Source organism: Schistosoma mansoni, chromosome 4 (genome assembly GCF_000237925.1).
Source record: "Schistosoma mansoni strain Puerto Rico chromosome 4, complete genome".
Taxonomy (NCBI): Eukaryota; Metazoa; Platyhelminthes; class Trematoda; order Strigeidida; family Schistosomatidae; genus Schistosoma; species Schistosoma mansoni.
This window is the reverse complement of record NC_031498.1, coordinates 16,634,979-16,657,353: the sequence shown is the minus strand read 5'-3', so window position 1 is coordinate 16,657,353 and position 22,375 is coordinate 16,634,979. Positions and strand designations below refer to the sequence as shown.

Genomic DNA, 22,375 nt, shown 5'->3' with positions numbered 1-22,375 from the left:
TGGATCAAGTGGTAAATTACTGGGCTGCTCCACCAGATAATGTAATTTCAGTATCTTCTGCTGACGGATTCATATAGAGATTGGATTTCCATAATACTAATAGTTTTGAGAATTAACTCGTCGTTAGAACGCTCATCTTTACCTTTAAAAATCTGAAACTGACATCGAAAATTATTTCGCTTTGAAATATTTTTAAAAAAGGAACATACTTTCTGAGGCAATATAATTGAGGGATCACGTTTTGTTTTTTTGTATCAATGAGTAGCCTTGTTCACACTACCGCAATATACAGAAGTTCTCATCTGGAGGTATTGACTTTTCTGACTGTTGGATAATACACATATGGATGTTGTGATTGATAGTCGGGATTCAGTGAGTAATCTTGATCAGTCCCGTTGGGGCATAAATCTAGACAACCTACTGAATGATTCAGACGGTGTGGAATTTTTCAACAAATTTCTTTCATACAAACATTCTGCAAGTCATCTTCTTGATTTCTGGTTTGCCTGCAAGGGCTTCCGATCAAATGCTGACTTGTCCAATCCGGATAAGCTCTTTCAAGTCGCTAAGGTTATTTATAGGACTTATATAAAGTCAGGTGCTTCACATGCAGTTCCGCTGCCTTATATTTTAAAACAAAACATTAATGAGTGCCTGTCGTCCTACCACCATGGGTACAAAAAAGGCCTCTCTTCTAATGCCTCTGTACAACCTCCCGATCGGTGCCTGTTTGACTCAGCACAAAATGTTGTAAAAAGTCTTCTGGAGCAAAAATATTATCCCGAGTTCCTTACCTTCATCGCATGTCCTAGCAATTTATTATGTATAACTTCAAATGGACCACTCTGTTCTGACAGAAAAACACGGAACAAGTACCTCGAATTTCTTTACTCAGACTATAAACTGGAAAGTCGACGATCAAATCGCACTAAGCACAAGTCATTTTCTGAATACAATAGGTTTTCTGCTGATCAGTAAGTTCTATAATTGTTTTCTCAGTTTTTTTGTCCTATTGGACATGAGTGCTTAATGTATAGGTTAGCCATATTATCGACTACTGTCTAGTAGCTGATCCATATAATCTATCCTAACCTGTTTAACCAACCGTTTCGAATCATCAGTCTATTATGATAAAAACAGTCTTATTACTAGAGTTATTGAGATGCTAGATCTTAGACTTATATGAACGTTTTACTAAAACACACGACTCGGTTCTATTAACTAGCTCCTACTTAATACTCACGTTCAGATTTTCAGATGAGATTAAAATTTCACCAACTCGGATTTCAGTTATTGAGGTCCATGTGTAATCAGAGTGGAGATTCGCCAGGCTTTCCAGATTATTATATTCGTAAATTCATATGGCTTTGCCAACCAGTCACAGTTTCTTTTATCCGCATTACTGATATTCACAACAACAATGAAATAATAAGTATAACCATGATAGCTTTATGTTTGCTTTGAACGTTGTTTTTTTGGTGGGAAACACTAAGTTGATTGGCCAGGGTTCTGGTTTATAACTTGGTTGAAAGCAGTGGTTCAACCCGTAAGATCCCTCTATACAGTAAGTACATGTCCATGTAATTGGTTTCGCGCTGCAACAAGAGTGAATGATACTACCTGGCACTAATATAAATTAGGTAGGATATAGTTTTAACTTGTGATGTACTGGTCAGAAGTGATGTAACTAACAGTTTTACAGTAGCAAAATTTAAACAACCAATCTGCAACTCAAAATTTAACTACTTGCTACGTCATAATTTACTTGCCAACACCTTGCGAAGTTGACTTAAATATAAGAAGTCACAGAACTTTTCCTGATTGATACTTAACAAGGTATGCCTCTAATCCTAGGTCATATATGCATATTATACCATCTTTGGTGTCCAATACATTTTATTTAACTTTACTAGTTAATTCAATATTTCAAAAACCGATTGATGTTAGCACCATAGAAATACCCGAAATATTCACGAAACTGATGGTAAAAAAGAATACGAAAGAATCTCTTCCGAATGTCTAATCCTTTTGAATCCAGATTTGATTTCTACCCATCAGTTACGGATTGAATATAAGCAGTACCAGTGCAGGTCGTAAGCTATATCGCTGAAACATGAACATATATATGTCATTGTGCGAAAGAGGTGTTGAATATGACCTCAGGTTTAGAATATAAACACTGAAGGGTAATAACCCAACACGTGATTATAAACACAAAAACAAACTAATTCTTGATTTTCTGAAAAACTGGATTATATAACGTGCTTTTAGCGAGGTTGATGTTTAACCGCCAAACACTAATGAAATATCGAAGTTTTACTGGGTAAAATTAACCGAACTAAAATTGGATAACCATGTATTGGAAGTGTATACATCTCATTAAACGGTTGTTGCTTAGTGGTGGCCCAGTGGTTAGAGCGTCCGACTTTCACCTATTGAGTCACGGCTTTGAATGACTTCTCACCTACTTTGGTTTGGGCAACCGTTAGCCCTCACATTTAGTGTGGCTCATACCCAAGTACCTGGTGAATAAGTTAGTTTGACTTATTGCTGTTGAGTTAAACATTTATTTAATTAAAAATATAAATATTGGTACAAGGGGGCACCAGATGCATATGCGCCACACAAAAGTATGTCATTTCATTTAATTGTGTGAGAACTATGATACTGCCCGGGTGCTCAGACCGAGACAGGTGGTTTTCTTAGAGGGCCACACCTGAAGCCTTCGACCTAAAGGTCTAATCCACAAGGCCGTGGAGCATCGTGAGGAGACGCAATCCCATGGTAGCCGGTGACCAACAATTGATTCATATGCCATTTGTTCCCTCAGGATCCTGTAACCCATGTGCACCATTGATTTTGAATGAGAGTTTTCCAACTCCCTTAGGTGGACTTTCCGTGTCCACCAACCCGATTAAAGTGCCGGACATTTACTTTTCGTCCTCTCACTTTCGTAAGCAACACCCCCTGTTGCGAGAAGGCAGTGAGTAGGACTTCGCTGGCAGAGGCTATATACGCGTGGCCATATGAGATCATTTGAAGAGGGAGAGCGGACTCTCCCCACTCTCGGCTGTACCAGGGCATTAGGGGGCTTAGTGTTGGTATAACGATATTAGCAACAGTTAATCGTAAAAGTATTTCGCGGCTAGAATGTAGCATTCGGTAAACCCTAAAGTGCTAAAAAGATTCCATGTCCCCCATGTAAACACGATGACGTATTTAACCTTCATCATCTATGAGAGTCCGTCAGAATTGTCCAACTACCTCCAAAAATATTTCTAGAGGTAGCACCTTCATTAAATGACTTTCTCAAGATTAATCACTTGCCTGGGGACTTCATTAATTTAAAACAAATGAGATAGTTCTATTTGCTGGATATTCTAGTATGCTGCAAAGTTCCGACCTCATTGATGAACAATATGAGGATGTTTTGGCCACATTTCGCTCATTACAAATGGAAAATGTCGCATCTGAGTCTGTCTCCATTAGTGATCAATTTGATGACGAGAAATAAGGTAGCAGAGAGAGTCAACCACTTTAACTATCTTAAGAGTTTTGCTAGCCCTAATTTGTTGTTGAGTGGATAGTCTAGTTTTAGCATGATTATAAACATCTTGTTTGGCTTTTGTCAGTCTCTGTCACATATAATGCAGTTGGGGTGTTTTTTCATTGAAGTAAAAGTTCGTTGCGCAACTGTCAATTCTCTATTACTTAAAGTATGGGACAGTGTGTTTGAAAGTTTTTAACATTTGATCGTAAATGTCCTTAAAGCATATTTCACGTACAGTGGAACCACCAAGCGAGTAATACTAAAGTTTTTTTTCATTTTGGTAATTTATGCGAGTTGTGGTAACTTTTATAAAGGCATATTTGTGCTAGGTCCTACATCAGTTGTTTTCCACTTTAAACTGTAAATTAAAATAGCAGCTACTTAAAATTACCACTTGTTATTAAAACCAGTTATTATAATTATAGCCTATGAGATAAAATTTTGTATAATGGTGGTTTACTAGTTTTAAAACACAACTTATAACCACGTGTCACTAGTCACAACCCCAGTTCTCCTTGAATCCAGGCAGTTAGATGGTATTATTAGTTCTTACAAAAGCAATGTGGATTCAAACCAAATGTTCGAAAACTTTTACTTAGTGAATGGGGTACTATGAAACTAAACATCCTCACTTTGGCTGATACTTATGTCAATGGAATACCAACGGATATAGGAAGAGTAACTAACAAGTTTTCACTAGATTGGTGACGAATATGATGCAGAAGTCGAATGCTGAAATCAGGCCGTGTTTGGAGTGTTATATGTTAGAGACACTGGGATGTTAAGGGATTTAATTGGTGAATCCAAAAGTAGGACAAAAGTCTTTCCTCGATTTTCATATCCGGTATCCAGATATATAGGAATAGATGTTAAAACCAGTTTCTTGCTGAAACATTCTTGCTTTTGTATTGTTAACAAACTTTAATGGGTTGTTCAGTAAAGAAACAAAGAGTCAGTCACGTAACGTTGGTTCAAGTTTCCACACCTTATCAGCACAATGAAATGAAATTATCAGGATAATAGTCAGAATAGTAGAAATGGTAACCGTATCATGTTAGCAAAAAAGGTAAAAAGTGAATAGATCTACTCTATTGTAACTGATTTTAAGCCATGTTACCGAATGTCTCTGACTATTGATTACAATAGTTGCTTAAAAATCAAATGGTCTAAATCTATCGGCACAGCTTAATCCAGCAGTCAGTAACGCCTTCATAAGCCTTTTTTACTCTAATCGCTTTTTTGTGAAATGGATAACATTATTTTTGTACTAATTCTGAAAACATTTTTTGTGTGGTTATTGTTATTATTTATCTTGCTTAAGTGAACCACGGCGAAATGTGGTTCGAACTTACAATCTAATTTGTTAAAAAAAACAACTCGATATTGAAGTTGTCATGTCATATACTGAATAGGTTTATACCTAGTGTATGTAGTCAGTCAGCTACAACGTAGGACCAGGCACATATGTGCATCGGTCCAAGTTGCCATACCTCGTTAGCGCAACAAGATGAACACCGAATTCATAGTAGTTAATTTGGTGGTGGTAATATATAAAAAAAGTTGTACATAAGGATATAGTGTAGGAAGAAAGACAGATATGAAGCAATTTTAATCTCAAGGTTTAAGGGAAGATAAAGAGTGTATACACCTGTGCCATTGTGATCGATTCTGATCCATGTCACCTAGAGTCTCCAACCATTCATTACGATAGTCACGTGGACCCCAACCGAGTAGTCTGCATCTGCATTGGTTACTATCGTAACCAATGGTTGGAGACTCTAGGTGACATGTAGGCCAAATGGAGATCATCTAATTTTTAATTTTTTTCCTGGATGATTGAAATAGTTGAATTTCCTAACAAGATGGGAATTCATGTGACTAGCTCGTGATAAAATTGATGTATACATTTTTCTATTTACAATCTCGATCTTAATCACAATGATTTAGGAAAGTAATTTCTTTTATTTAAACACATAAATATTGGTACAAGGGGGCAATAGATATATATATGCGCCGCACAAATCTCATTTGATTTGTGTGAGGGCTGTGATACTGCCCACATGCCCAAACTGAAGCAGGTGGTTTTCTCACGGGACCACACCCGGAGCCTTTGACCTGAAGGTCTGATCCACAAGGCAGTGGAGCATCGTGGGGACATGCAGTCCCATGGTAACCACAGATCAACAATAGGTTCGTACGTCATTTGTTCCATCAGCATACTGGAGCCAATGTGCACTACTGTTTTTGAATCAGGGTTTTCCAACTCCCCTAGGTGGACTCGCCGTGTCCACCAACCCGGTTAAATCGCCGGACATTCACTTTTCGTCCTCTCAATTTCGTAAACAACAGTAATGCTGTGAGAAGGCAGTGAGTAGGATTTCCCTGGTAGAGGCTATATACGCGTGGCCATTTGAGAGCATTTGGAGAGGGGGAGCGGACACTCCTCACTCTCGGCTGTACCAGGGCATTTGGGGGCTTAGGAAAGTAATGCATATTACTTACAGTTTTATATATCATTCGTGTAAAATTAAGGTCAATTGACCAACAAAAAACCTAATTTCTTTATCATTCAAATCTTGTTCTTTGATCTAAGCATGATTTCATCATTTAACTTGTTCTTACACTTTTATGTTTTTTTTTTTAATGTATGATGGTAATCGGTATAAAGCAACACAGTGAATATATACACATAATGAGATACATACATCAAATTAGTAGTATCGCGTAGCAATAAGTAGCAGTAGATAGTGACTATAACCAAAAAGTAAACTCTCTTTCTCCCTAACATTTACACTTCTGTTTTTATCAAGAATATTAACATAATAAAAGAAAAAGAACATTTCATGCAAAAAAATGGAAACTTACGATGCTCTCTCACTTACACACACACACACATAAAGACATACATGTATATGTATATGTATCTATGCATACACAATAACGATCAAACAAATTTTTATGTCAATGCACTAGACATAAAACCAATGAAGTTTATTAAGTGTATACGAATGTGTTATAAGGGATTGTATGTATGTGTATATGATAGAAAGTACAAAAGGGGGGGTTATTTTATTAAGAAAACATTGAATTGATTGTCGGCATCTCACATCAAAAGACACCACCTATGATTTTATCTATCTATTTGTTTGAAGAAAAGAGAAAATCACACATCAAAGTAAACAACAACAAAAAATAGCGACAAAGTAATAAAAAAAAGAAAAGATTAAGCACAACGTTTTATAGAGTAAAGAATATAAGCGCATGTGTGAGGTGGTGAGAGAGTGTGTGTGTGTGAGAGAGAGAGAGAGACTCATAAAATTCCACTTTATGTGAATGAATTTTTATGACTATTTTTGTTTAATTTTAGTGTAAAGGTATATTGTAATAATGATAATGATGATGATGACTTTCGTCTTATTTATAACAATCTATATATAGAAATATATTAACACCGTTGGATGCCGACCAGCTCAGTGGTCTATCGGTTAAGTTCTCTAGTGTGAGACTGATAGGTCCTGGGTTCGAATCTCGCTCCCGAGGCGGGATCGTGGATGTGCACTGCCACTGAGGAGTCCTATGATAGGACGAAACGTTCGTTCAGTGCTTCTAGGTTTTCCATGGTGGTTACTAAAAATGAGAGGACTAGTTGATCGATAATATTTGTAACGTAATTAGTTGTTACAGTAACAATGATATATGAATTTCCACATTTATCTTGGGTTTGGATATTTTGAATAACAAATGGCTAACATTTATTGCTTCAAACATGGAAAGATCTAATGGTTGTTATACAGATGAGAAGGATATCTATGAGGATAGGAAAATAAGTGAAAAACGGTAAAATGTTTAAATTTTAAGAGATAAGGGTTGTGAATGCATCGTAAAAGTTTGGTGTAGGGTAGCTCATTCACCAAAAACATATTTTTATAGAAAGCTTTAAGCAGCATTGTTTTTTTGGCGGGATTCGAACCTGTGACTGGAAGTCGGATGTTTTGTTCTTTATCACAATAAGAGTCAGTAACTTTGATGAATTATTTCATGCCCCGGTCTAATCATCACATTTATTCCGCTTGCGTTAGGTTCTATTTGAGTCAACACAGTATTTTGAGACAATAGTACAGAACAATTCAGATTCAAGATCCCATCCAAGAACCATGTGTCGAAACTCGACGTCACTAAATTATCTGTCACGCAGTAAACACTTATACGCCACTATCCATGATTAAATATCTTTAATCTAGGTATATTTCTCAACAGTAAAAGTTCTCTCATGAATATGCTTCTCAGTACAACGAACTTGATGTTTAGTTTGCAGATGAATATTTTGTCGGCATCATAGGTATTGTGAAAAGATATCTTCCACATATTTATGCAGAGATTATATCAAAAACTAATTCTCTTAGAAACGATATAACTTCTCAAACTGGTCGAAAACGGTTTATACTTCATAAAATTCATAAAATCTCAACGGAAGTAGAGTAGTTTTCAGATATCATCGATTGTGTTATCTACTTCTTGGTTATATAAAGTCATCGACAGTTAGACTGAGACCTGTCGTTGGATTTAGACCTCTTGGTTTCCAAGCAAATGTCTTAACTAACGGTTGAAGATGTTCAGTGATTGTTCAGAATCATTTACAATAGAGCAGATTCGTTCCCTCTTTATCGTACTTTAGGTTTTGTGCTCCTAATTAACTTTCACGTCTTATTTTGAAAACTTAATTTTTCTTCTCGAATCATACTGTCAATGTCTAATTTTTTCTGCCAACATGATGCTGTTACAACTTCTACTATTCTTGCTATGGCCTTAATAATTTCTATTTCGCTGCGCCTGTGAAGTGGGCCAACGTGAGCCGATTTTCTTATGTGTCAAGTTGCACGTTGCTTGTGACTAGTTGCTAGGCTTGTTAATTTTAAATATTGTAAGATCGATATCGTTGATATATTTGAATGATTCCCACTACTCTTTTGTATTGGGTTGACCATAGTTGGATATGTGGAGCACATGATTCTAACTTAACGCGCCAAAGATGTCGATATCTTATGGTAGAACTATGGGAAACTGAATATCTGTGACTGTGGGGTCTCAAACCAGTATAAAAAACTCTCAAATAGTCCCTGATCATTTTGTTTTTCAGTGGTTTACCATTTAATACCAACACGCGACTAAGAGGCTATTTCATGCATATAAGAAGCTAGTGCTTGTATGTCATCTTGATTATTTTTCTTTTTTGATATTCTTTATTGTTCAATCACTTAATTCTCCAAACTATATTATTGATATTAAGGTTGAAGTCAGTAATTGTTTTCATTGATCACATCACCTGTTTAAGCTTGGATTTGATTGACTCCTTGAAAAATATGTATTCCACTTGGCTGTCTATCATAGGGTGTGCCAGTTGTTCAGAATATCTGCGTCAAACTATAATTTTTTTAACTATTGGCTTCTTTGTTTTTATTCAGTCTATTTATCATTTCATATCATTTCTTTTAGGTCTCCTGGTGCCAAGAATTTTCATCCCTTATTCACTCCAGATTATTACCTTGCCAATAATAATAATTGTAATGTACCTTCGACTTCAGAACAAATTTCCACAAATCCTTTTGTTCGACTTACTACCAGTTGGACATCTTCAACAATTCAATCACCAGTTATTCATTCTGCACAACCTGATCTTCATTATGATAAGTCATGTAAATCAAATCATCATCACCATCGATCAACTAGTCGTCATCAATTTCTTAACATTCACGATCATCCACTACCTGGTGGTATTCCTAAAATGCCTATGACAGCGAATGATTCCATGTATGTTGGTCTAGTTGAATATTTTTTAAAAAATTCATATAATTTATTTTTATTGTTACTATCATCAACAATAGTAATGATAAGCGAAGATGGATAGTGGCTAGCAGTGGAATCCAGGACGCGCGTTTCGTCCTATATGGGGCTCGAACCCAGTACCTTTCGCTTCAAACGCCATCACGTTATCTACTCAGCTACTGAGTCCTGATAGTTACTTGCTTGTGCAATGTGGTGAAGTTTAAATTCAATTAGTACTATTGTTTGTTTGAATCATCCCATTGATGTTTAGGACGAAACGCGCGACGAAACTGGATTCCACTGCTAGCTACTATCCATCTTTACTTACAATGCTTGTGAATTAAGGCTAATATCGAGACAATACACATAGTATGCACATATATGCCAATTAGAGACTGACCAGTTGCAGTCCTAAAACATCAATGGGAAGATTCAAACAGACAATACTAAGTAATGATAGTTGTATTGTACTGTTTGTTTTTTTGTTTATATACGTAGTTATCGATTATGATACCCTTTTTCCTCCTCATTTTGTCAATACATATCATCCACTTATATTGTTACTTATTTCGTGGTGGTCATTTTTATGTATTCTATATACACTTTCTGTTCATAACTTTTCATGCACACTACCAATACCTTTTATTTGTTTGCGTTCAGTACTTATCATCTCTTCGTGTATCTCTGTGTGTATATGTATGTTTGTGTAGTATCTATGTATGTGTAAGATTATTTCATCTTTTCCAATGTAAATCTCTCACACATATACGAAAAAGAAATAAATTTAAGGGCAGTTCCAAATGTGTACAATCGTAGGTATCATTGAATGGACGTACGTGTAGAACAAAAAACAAAACAAACAAACAAACAATGTCCAATAAGAAAGATGTCAAACGTTTTTTATTCTCTTTGTATTTGAAAAAAAAAATAGTGGGCGAATAGGTAGAGTTACATTTTACACAACAAAGTTTGATAATGATAATACTCTAATAGCCATCTATCATTTTACAGTTGTTTTTCATGTATTCCTAGTTGGGTATAGAATTTTCTTTTCTTTTCTTGTTGTCATGATGACGATAGTATTATTGATATTGTAAGTTTTTTTTTATTTTTATATTGTCTGCTTCCATTTGTAAGTTATATCACGTCCATATCACGGAGCTGTATTTATCAATTACATATGGTAGGTCCTGAGTTCGAATCTCGCGAGGTGGGATCGCGGATGCGTACTGCTGAGGAGTCCCACAATAGGACGAAACAGCCGTCTAGTGCTTCTAGGTTTTCCATGGTGGTCTAGCTTCAGTTGACTCATGATTTCAACTATACATAAAAATTACATATGTATTAGCAAATATAGAAGCTAAATTATGATCCGTTAAAAGAAAGAAGCAAACCAGTGAATGAACATTCTAATATATATATTTATATATCAGAAAGAGTGTATACACCTACGCCATTGTGATCAATTCTGAGCCATGTCACCTAGAGTCCCCAACCGTTGGTTACGATAGTCTATGATATCATCATTGTATTAACAAATTGTGAATATATAGTGTGTACTTATACCTCTAAGCAAGTTTATATGTTTATGTACACATAGTAATTAAGTGGTTCTATATTATATGTACAGGTAAAACTTTTTATTATAACTGTACATTTACACACTAGTAACCAATATACTCTTTGGATCTATATCTTACTGTCTCTGTACACAAGTGTGTGTGTGTATGTGGATGTGTGTATTCCGATGCAACTATTCACTTTATTATCATAGTAACTACAAAGCGATTTTCCGACATATCAATGTTTCATAGTAATTGTTTTAATAAGTAAATGGTGACATTATTATGAGAGAGAAAAAGAAAAAGACTCTTTCTCTTTTTTTTTCTGGCTTTCTAACAAAAAAACAACAAAAAAGATAATACATACATATTAAGTCAATATTATAGTCATAGATACATAGATACATATAGAGATGTATAGATGTAGATGTAGATAGACAATAAAAGAGAAAAGAGAGTAAAATACCATTGTATATACAAAAAAGAAATACAACATTGAATAAAGTAGAAAAGATCAAAGGTAAATTCATTTTTATGGGTATGTATCGGTATTGTACATAGATTGAAGTTATAAAATGCATTACATAGATTGACTTAAAGTTATTCTTTTCTTCAGTTAAAAATGAAAATTCACATAATTATTGATTATAGATTTTGTAAACGTTATATATGGGGGGTGAGGGTACATTTTTAATGGTTAAGATGTATGGTATGTAATCGTGTCGATTATAAGTTTGAATTCCGCTGGTGTGAAAAAGTACACAAGAATGTTAAAACTATTTATTCTTCCATTTCCTTAGTTGATTGTTATGTTTAGATATCACATAGTAAATGTGAATCAAAAAGTAATGTATGTATATTGGCTGTCAATGGAATTTAGAGAGTTTGTTTTGTTCGATCTGCAACTCACCAACTGGATGTACCTACATCTCAGGGTTAATATTCAGACTGGGACCACAAACTCAGTACCTTACGCTTCAAATTTCTAATGCCATTCTTAGCCATTACCCAACTTTGATATAATCCTTGTGAATATCTGACAGGATAGAGGCAATCTTCTCAGGATGCACATATTTCTGAGATGACGGATCAATTGTAGTCTTTAGTATCAACGGGAAGACACAAATATTTATGTTTCATAGAATACGCTAAATATTAAATAATTTGGTTAGTTTTTTTATATCGTGAACACCATTCTTTCTGCATAGTACACTGTGTGGTGTGGAGTTATGACCCAGTAAACTAGACACATTTCAATATTTAAGTTTATTCAACTTACTGAGTGATGTCTATTGAAAAAATTACTTTTGATTACTGGAATTTTTAATGCTTATTCAACAATATTTAGCATATATTGATGAGCTATTCCAGTATGATTCAGTGGTTTTTGTCATCTGTCAATCACTTCATGGACTAATACCTTCTCTTAATTCGATGACCATTATCGTCTCTCTAATCTCTTATGTTGATCAATTAATAGGTGGCTGCTATTTATGTTCAATGCTTATCCCAACGGATATAACTTCTTAGCATTACATGTGCTTGACAGTTCTACCTCATATGAGCAATACTTCTAAGAAACTTTTGTTAATATACTAGAAACCTTTAGGGATAGTAACAAACTTCCCTTTTAATAAACAAATAACCCAGGTTGACCGAAGCCAAACAATTTATTCATAATCATGATGTAATTATGTTACCTATCTAATAACAAATGAAGATAACAAAACTCAAGATTGTTAAGGTGGTCAACGCTCTCCATTGTTTTATTTCCTGTTATCAGACTGGAGACACCCAGAAACTGCATCATCTTAGAATATTCAACAAATAAAACTGTCATTTGTATGCTTTAAATTGATTAGAAAGTTTTTAAGTAAGCTGTCAATAATCTCTGGAAAGTTGTCTAGCGATGACATCACCTTCAGGAAGATATTCATTAGACAACTTAACATAAATATATATGTATGATTGGACAACCTTGATGAAGAATAAATATAATTTGTCGTATAGATATATAAGAAAGCGAAACCGTCTTAGTATTTTTGGGTGTATCAAGGAATATCTTTTACAGTTGTTAGATATTTCTAATATGTTTACACATAATTTTTTTTTATTCAGGTAGTATTAAATTTGATTATACCGTAAACACTAAGATGACACCCTTTAGATTTGCTTTAGAGCATTTATTCAAGCGAAATACATTTAACTAAGATGGTGGTTGGAGGTGGTCAACAGGAAACTCTGGACCCGGGTTTCGTGCTACTTGGCACTCGTCAGTAAGGTGTACCTATAATCTTGAGAGAACTGGTGCTCCATGGCGGATTCGATCCCGTGTCGCTCAGATTCACAGTCAGAGACGTTACCACTGAGCTATTCGGACCGCGACCGACCTATAAGACTGAGATGTAATCACAATTGATTGATCACTGGGTGGTGATCAATGTCATGCGTGTCAAGTCCTTCTTAATGCTGATCAAATGCTATCGATGAAGTTGCAATGTGGCCTCTAGTCTAGGTGGCTCGACACTGCATGCACTATGTTGAGATAAGGTGGTTGGAGGTCGATAGCATTTGATCAGCACTAAGAAGGACTTGACACGTATGACATTGATCACTACCCAGTGATCAATCAATTGTGATTATATTTAACCTAAGTCTATTATTTTTTTGAAAAAAAATGTTACTCATAAAACCGATCATGTAATCATTCAATTATCATGTTTGAGTTAATAAGAAATACGTGATTGGTCATTTATCTCTTGTTGTTCTGTTTTCTTTCACCTTACCCTTATCAAGTATAATGTTCTCTATATTGCATATAAGTCTGTTTAAATCTATATATGAAGTTTGTTTGTTTGTTTTCATAGTTGAAATCATGAGTCAATTGAAGCTAGACCACCATGGAAAACCTGGAAGCGCTGGACGACCGTTTCATCCTATTATGGGACTCCTCAGTGGCAGTGCGCACCCACGATCCCGTACTCGCGAGATTCGAACCCAGGATCTACCATTCTCGTGCCGGAGCACTTAACCGATAGACCACTGAGCTGGCCGGTATCCAGCGGTGTTAATGTCTGTTTTGTTTTTGTTGCCGATTTAGTGTTATTTCTTTGCTGCTTTTTTTTTGTTTTCTACAAAAATCTTATCGATTTTATTTATTCAGACAAAGTTTTGTTTTTGATTCAATACACTACTACCACTACTACTATTACTCCTACTACTGTTAAAAACAACAATAATAATCATAATTTCTTTACATCTTTAATAATTTTTTAACAGCTGTATTGTTGTTGTCTACCCTATGCACATTCATTGATATGGATATACATAGTCACGGAAGTGTATTTCACTGTTTGTTTGAATGTTAGTACAGATATACAGATATATACACGTATTGCCGACTAATCCTGTCATAACTCTAACTGATACACTGTCATTTACCAACATAAATTGGTTGCATTGATCACTGCGGCATAGACACTTTTTACACATACAGGCATACATATCATATTCGTTGGTAGTGTGTTTTTCCAAATGTAATAAAGACAGTTTAGCTCTCTCGGTCTAAATTGGTCTATTATGATTATTATCATTAATATTGTTAAATATTGTTACAAGCAAAATGAAGAGAGTCAAAGCTTTTTAAAAATACTGTGATATGTGTGTGTGTAATTCAATATGAAAATATACATACTTCAACATCAAAAACAAAAATATACCCCTTTATTTTTGTCGGTTTTAAAAATGTCCTTTAACTATTGGCGGCAAATGGCGGCAACGGTACTTTATGACAAGCCTTATACATGTTTATGGGTGTGTGTGTGTGTGCGTATACATATCGACATATATACACGTAGAGATACGCATAAATATCATGGAAAACTTTACCTCTTTTGTCATCGAATTATATCTACATAACTGTTTGTTTGTATGTATGTTTGTTTACTTGTGTTGTTTACCTATTGATTGTTTGTCCACAAATTTCAGTGTATATATATATATGTGTGTGTCTTTCTATCCAGTTTGTTTGTCTGTCTATCTATCTATCCATGTTTTTTTTCTGGATTGTGCATTTCCTATGAATGTTTATCTATGGGTATATGTGAATGAATAACCTTTACCATATGCACAAAAATAACCCGGTAAATTTATAAACTTGAAAAAGGAGTACCTTGATAACATAAAAAACTGATCAATTACATACATCCAGCTGACGAGTCCCAAATAGGACGAAACGCGCGTCCTGGTTTCCACTGCTAGCCACTATCCATCTTTGCTTACAATTACATACAAAGATCCATAAATTTGATCCTTATTTATTTATTTCAACACATAAATATTGGTACAAGGAAGCACCAGATAAATATGCGCCTCACAAATCTCGTTTGATTTGTGTGAGGGCTGTGATACTGCTCAGGTGCCCAGACTGAAGCAGGTCCTAACATTAAACGAAATAGTCTACAATATACTCGATCTAGAGAAGTTACATGACCAAATATTTGTACGTTGTATTCGTCATAGATTAGTCTCAGTTAGAGTATCATTAAAAAACCAGAGAACATTGGGTAGATGTTACGTTCTAGTATAAAAGACTGGTCAATTACATACAAAGATCTATAAATTTGATCCTAATTTGAAACGAATTAGTCTAAAATGTACTCGATCGAGAGAAGTTACATGATTTTGTTGTATAATTATCTTTGTTTCGTCATAGTTTGATATCTTTGTGAATGATACCACAACATCTGGGAGAAAATTCAATGTCTTTAATGCTCAATAACATAAAGTTGTAAATTACATTAAGTTGATGAATTTAAGATAGTGATTAAAGGTAATCAACAGGAAACTGTGATATGTGATATACATGAAATTGTTCACTACCCAGTGATCAATCAGTTGTCAAAGAGTTTCTTAATCCTTTGATTGTTTATTCATAGATTTTGGAGAAAATTAGTTGATAACAGATTAAATTAATCTTTCCATAACTATAGTATCTAGTCTTCACGTCAATGAAGCCTATGGATCATCAGATATCTCAAATTCAGTCAAAAAAATATGGAGAAAACGAGGAAACACGAATCTTTTTTCCGTATAACACTAATTATGATATCATTCATGTTTAATTTCTTACTTGAATTGGTATCACTATCTTTCTCATCACTGTCCTAATATGATATGTAGAAGCTTGGACTGAAATATCTTTATATCAAGTTCACCGCTGACTATAACTGATGAATTAAACTCACTAACCAAGTATTTGTACGTTGTATCCATCATAGATTAGTCTCAGTTAGAGTACTATTAAAAAATCAGAGAACACTGGATAGATGTTTCGTCCTAGTATGGGACTTCTCCACAGTACAGTACAGTACACAACCACTTCAACTGAAATCAATCTATGACAAATACAACCTATAAATTGAATCAGTCTTCATAAAACTTGATCTAATCAATTGTTTGTTTAATTCATTTATCTGATTACATATAATTCTTAATAATTAATATTATTCTTTAGATTAACTGATAATCATCTACAACAAATGGACAACCATACAAAAGATACAACCAATTCAAAACGACAACATGATGATAGCAACATTTGTGACAGTCAATCACCATTCGCCAATCAGTCGTCTTTCGTGAATAATAATAATAATCCACATCCTGTAAACAGTTCAAGTCAAATATTGACACAAACACCTATCACATCTTCATCAGGAATAACGATGCAATCAGTGAATTCAACATCGAATAATATTGATTTATCATTTATACATTCACTTAATTTACAACAAACACATCAATCAGATAACCTCATAAAAGAGTCTAATAATAATAATAATCCCCCGAAGATAAATTGGACAATAAGAAAACAAACCAATTTAGCTGAATCTGATCCAGTTTCATTTGTTCAATTATTAACAGATAGATTAGAGAAAGTAAAAGAATCACGTGGTAAATTGGAAAAATTAATGTCACTTGTTAATCATCAGGTAAGTTATGTTTTAACTTAACTATTTTTCTATTCACTTCTAGTTTAAGTTTATCAATCATTTGAATCTCATGATGAAGTCAGTTAAAATCAATATATAGAACTTGGTACAAATTTATAATATCATAGTTGAGATCATGAGTTAATTGAAGCTAGACCACCATGGGAAACCTGGAAGCATTGGATGGCCGTTTCGTCCTATTATGGGACTCCTCAGTGGCAGTGCGCATCTACGATTCCGCACTCGCGAGATTCGAACCGAGGATCTATCAGTCTCGATCCGGAGCACTTAACTGATAGACCACTGAGCTGGTCGGCATCCAGCGGTGTTAATGTCTAACTTCAACCAATCCACGAAATTGAGCAACTATTCACCAATGTCTTCAGTGAGTTGATATCTTCCAACAGACCTGGTTGAACTCCACTGGTTACTGCTTCCCACTAGAACTCAAGGAAACATCCCTTGAAGTCAGTCACTAGTGAGCATATGATTATATATCAGAAGGGGTTTTGTGAAGATTGCAGTATTTTCATGGTTGAAATCATGAGTCAATTGAAGCTAGACCATCAAGGAAAACCTGGAAGCACTGGATGGCCGTTTCGTCCTATTGTGAGACTCCTCAGTGGCAGTGCGCACCCACGATCCTTGGTGGTCTAACTTCAATTGACTCATGATCTCAACTATGAAAATTCTGAAATCTCCATAAAAACTCCTTCTGTTAATTATATATTCGTAATATTCCAATGAGTAGAAATTTGAATTGATAACGTTTCGTAACTTAATATACGTTGCTTCTTCAGAGTAGACAAATAAATGACCGAATTAAATTAATTCAAATTTAAATAGTATAAAAGAACAAAGCGAAATATTTAGTTTAATCAAAATAGATCTAATTATGTTAATATCATGTGGTTAAGGTGGTTCTGTGTGAAACATCACTGTGTATGTTCTGGAGGTTTGTATGTATGATGATGGTTATGAAAAATGTGCAATTTGTAATATTCAAAGAGTTGAGTAGGAATTTGAATGTATTTATATGAGAGACGAACAAAGCTAAATGTGTTTGTTTGAATAAATAGTCCATTTGTCTAATGAATATTCAGGCCTTCTTTTCTATTGACGGCATATGGATTTAACATTATATGAAACACTTCACTCACTGGCTTTTCTTCATAGTTTGAAAAGCTTTTCTTGAATTCCTTAGATATTTTGAATATCGATTTGGTGTTGAAAGCAAATAAGCCATTTCACCACCAGTCATCATGTGAGAAGCTCAGTAGAAGACTCGTCCGTTCTGCAGTATGCATTTAGACTCGAATTATGCTTTAGTGGGTGTATGTACTTGCATGCATCTTGCCCGACTCAGAAGAACTACAACAGAGAGATCCTTTAGAGTTCAACGCAACAATCAAAAAGTCAAGCGTCTATTTCATGGACAGTTAGAGTAACACTTAGTCGATCATTAGAGAACTATGCAACTCTATATAACTTGATATAATAAACAACTTTAATATAAGACTACTTAAGCCCTTTTTACACCATAAATTGGTCGTCAATGTTATGGCCTATCCATTGATAAGAATGTCTAACATTTTGGTTACGTCATATCCTTTCAGCTGAATAGTTTGATTGTGAAGTTCTATTCCTTGTTATTTTAACGTCATCAGTGTTTACTTTAAGTTCTTTAGGTTCCGTTAATTTCATACATATTTGCATATACCTGTGGATTGATTTTATTCACGTGTTACGTATGTCCAACCATCGACTGCCCCGACGTTCAATGCTTTATGGTGTAGGAGTAGGTTGGAAGAAAGCTAGGGGCGGCCAGACCATAACGTGGCATAAATCCATGAAGTCACTGACAAGTGGACTGAGCCATGTTGGTAGGTGTAGACTACCTGGTTGGGATGCGCGAGATGATAGCAATCGATGGTTAGAGACCTTGAATGACATGCCTCAAAATCGTTTGCAATGGAGAAGTTGCATCCACTCTTTGTGTTCTACCAAATTCTAATCTTCTGAATTCTTCATGTCCCTTTCTTTTTTTCTCTTTCCAAATTTATTTCACTGTATTATACTCCTTGAATGACATCTTCAAACCCTAATCTTTCGGATTACTGTTTATACTCCTACTACTTCTACCATTATGGGATTTGAATCGACAACTGCATTTGTGTGCTAATGTGGTATGGCAACTCGAACCAATGTATGTACGTACGAAGTTCTACGGTGTGACTGACTGAGTTAACATCTAGTTTTTATGTGACTCCTCAGATTAACTTAAAACAATGTTTTTATTATCTTAACACTGAATAGGTTGATGAAAAACATCCGACAGAGTCTAAAAATACTCTACCAATAGGACAAACTGATTCATATGGATTCATTTCTGTCAATCAACATAATTCATCACTTCATTCAGATCATTTAAATTGGTCACAATTAAAACCTAATTCATTTATAAATACTACTAATAGTATAATGAATGAAACGAATTCCTCAACTATTCAACAGCATACATTAAATTATCCTCATCATTCTACATTGATTATGAATACTGGATCACAACTATTGAATGGTGTTAATAAATCACAAGATGCTCAAGAAATATTAGATGATCATTGTTCACGTATTTGGGCAGATGAATCCGATATGAATATGGATACACAATTATTATTATCATATTCAAAAAGGCAACAAAGTGATATTATGCATACACCAGTATCTAGTCAACCTTTATTAATGACTCCTTATCCCTCGATGTTATGTGATACACTTGTAAATTCAATGAAACATAATACAACTGGTATTGTACGCAATGGATCTAATATTACAGAATATGAATTGAAAAAATCAACAGAACAAAGTAGACTTGCTGCAGTAGTTGTTTCTTCTATAGAGTCTTCTTGTGTACCTTCAAGTAATAATAATAATAATAATAATAATAATAATAATAGGACAGCAATACCGGATAATTCTCATCGTAGACGACATATTACTGCTTCTGGTGGTAATGTGAGTTATCGAAGTTTCAGTCGACCCAATAAAGCTGATCTACGATCTATTGCTTCATGGGATAGTGGTGTTGTAAGTAATTATTATGAGAAAAAGCATCGATTACATCATCATCATCATGATGATTTAGATATTATGGATGATACAGTAGATACTGCATCAATTTTAGAAGCGGCTAGTTTACAAGCTTTATCTTCATCCACTACAGAGTTAGCTCTTGTCAACGGTGAAGTAACTGCTAAACTAGTTGAGAAAATTATACGTCATTATCCACGTGGAATATTCGATGGTGATGATGATTATATTAAAAAGAATCATACTAATACAATCGAACAATCATATTTTAAATCAAGTCAATTCAAAGAAACTTCAAATTTGAATTATGCCTATCCGTTTAGTAGTAGTAGATTGAGAAGAAGAAGTAAACAATGTGAATCTTTTTACGAATCACCGTCATCATCATTATCTTACCCAATCCCTGGTGTTCATTTGAATTCTACATGCTCTGCTAACAATAACACCACTGCTACTACTGGTACTTGTCAACAACAACATCCTGGCATAATGATCCCATGTGAATGTCATCGTTGTATCCATTGTACACATTCACCATCAGCATTAAATGATCATTTATCAGCAAATTATTGTAATTGTAATTATATTCATCAATTAAATGATAAACCCCAACAGTCTACTAATTGTCATAGCCAACAGTTACCCATTATTACTGCCTCAGATACATCGAGTACTTTTGACTCAGGAATATCATCTGCATACGATCAACTGCCTTTAAGAAAACAAGTAAACAACAATCGAGAAAATCGAAGCCAGTATGTGGTTATTATTATTTTTTTTACATGATTACTAGTATTGTCGTGAGTTCTTTTTTTTTTGGGGGGGGGGAGGGGTCCTTTAAGTAAAAACATCCACTAAGTATTATATTTTATGAAGCAGTAGCCTACTGTAGTCACCTTCCTATTTGTTTCTAGCTATTATTGTTGTTATTCAGGTATGTTGTGGCATTTATGTAATTCTCATTAAAGCTAGTTCCATAAAATATCGTTGATTAATTCAAGGAATAATTCTCATCTGATCTAAATATAGACCAGCAAACCTCACTGTTTACATCTAATGGTGACATTATATAGTTTTTTTATATCATGATGATGTCAACAAAGATTGCCAGATAGTTTCTGTTAAATTAGCACGATTGCCAGATTTATCTGTCATTGATAAATATAAACAAATTACGTTAACTGGAACACTATGTCTCTGTTGGGTCGCTCTGTGAAGTCAAAGGAGGAAAAGTTCACAGAAGAAGTCTTACTGTCGACTCTGATAGCTTAATTATGGATAACCGGTAACTCAAGTGATCGTGCCTTTCTAAAGAAGTAAGAAAAGTTTTTGAAAGTGGTCGACCTTAAAATAGCACACATTAATTTCTCCCACTGGTTTCTGGTACTGATGATATGTTTCTGTAGGTTGTGAAACTATAGTCATGTCTTCAGATTGATAAGATCCTCAAGATTAAATCAATTTTTAATTTAGGTTTCCCAAGAGATGTCCTACAATATTGGTAATCAGGATATGTTGACCCCCTCACTACACTGTCAAGATCGTATGATATGTCTTCAACTTGATAATGAAATTCGGTATTCTGAATTCTAATGCAATAGTATGTCTAGTGGCAGCTTGGTGCCACGCTTTTTAAAATGAAATCTAATGGTGAGGAATTTGTTCAATCGAGCTCACTTGAAGTAGGGTGAAGTAGTAGGATTTGAATCTGAGATTTGATAATTGTGAATATCGAGTTCAGTCATCTACAATGTAGGACCAGGCACATATATGCATCAGTCCAAGTTGCCATACTTCATTAGCACAACAAGATCAACACGAAATTCATAGTGGTCACTTCACTGGTAGTAGTATTATACAAGTAAACATTGCATATAAGGATATGATACAAGGAGAAAGAATTAGTTCGTATAAAGAAAAGTATTATGTAATTTTAATCTCACAGTTTAAGAGAAGATAAAGAGCGTATACACCTATGCCATTGTTGTCGATTCTGAGTCATATCACCCACAGTATCCAACTGTTTGCTTACGATAATCGCGCCGACCCCAATCAAGTAGTCTGCATCTACCAATATGGCTCAAACCGAATGTTAGAGACTTTACGGGCTGATATTGAGTTCCTTAACAATTAATCATCAGCTTCCAGACCAATTCATGTAGTGTCTGCGTAACATCATTGTCATTTGTTTCGATTTCAACTTACAGATAATGTTACGGTCACTTTGAAATACAGTTACATTGTCTAAAATACGGTACAATAAACTGTTGGTATATCAATTTTAGATGTTCAGAGGAATTACAATGAAGCTCTCAATCTTGATTTTAAGCTAGTTGGTACACGTCAGTCAAACATAT

The 22,375-nt window shown here is 34.7% G+C and overlaps 1 protein-coding gene across 1 annotated transcript in view; it reads left to right on the top strand.

Annotated features, from left to right (window-relative positions):
* Positions 1 to 278: 278 nt before the first annotated feature.
* Smp_171750 (putative axis inhibition protein, axin) overlaps positions 279 to 22,375 on the top strand; it is a gene marked incomplete at its 3' end in the record, with an annotated part of 37,641 nt that continues 15,544 nt past the window's right edge. The window contains 6 exon segments of the mRNA XM_018796997.1: positions 279 to 974; positions 9,044 to 9,358; positions 16,451 to 16,928; positions 19,245 to 19,649; positions 19,916 to 19,939; positions 19,944 to 20,773. Coding sequence (XP_018652083.1) covers positions 343 to 974; positions 9,044 to 9,358; positions 16,451 to 16,928; positions 19,245 to 19,649; positions 19,916 to 19,939; positions 19,944 to 20,773 — 2,684 coding nt within the window. The 5' untranslated portion in view covers positions 279 to 342.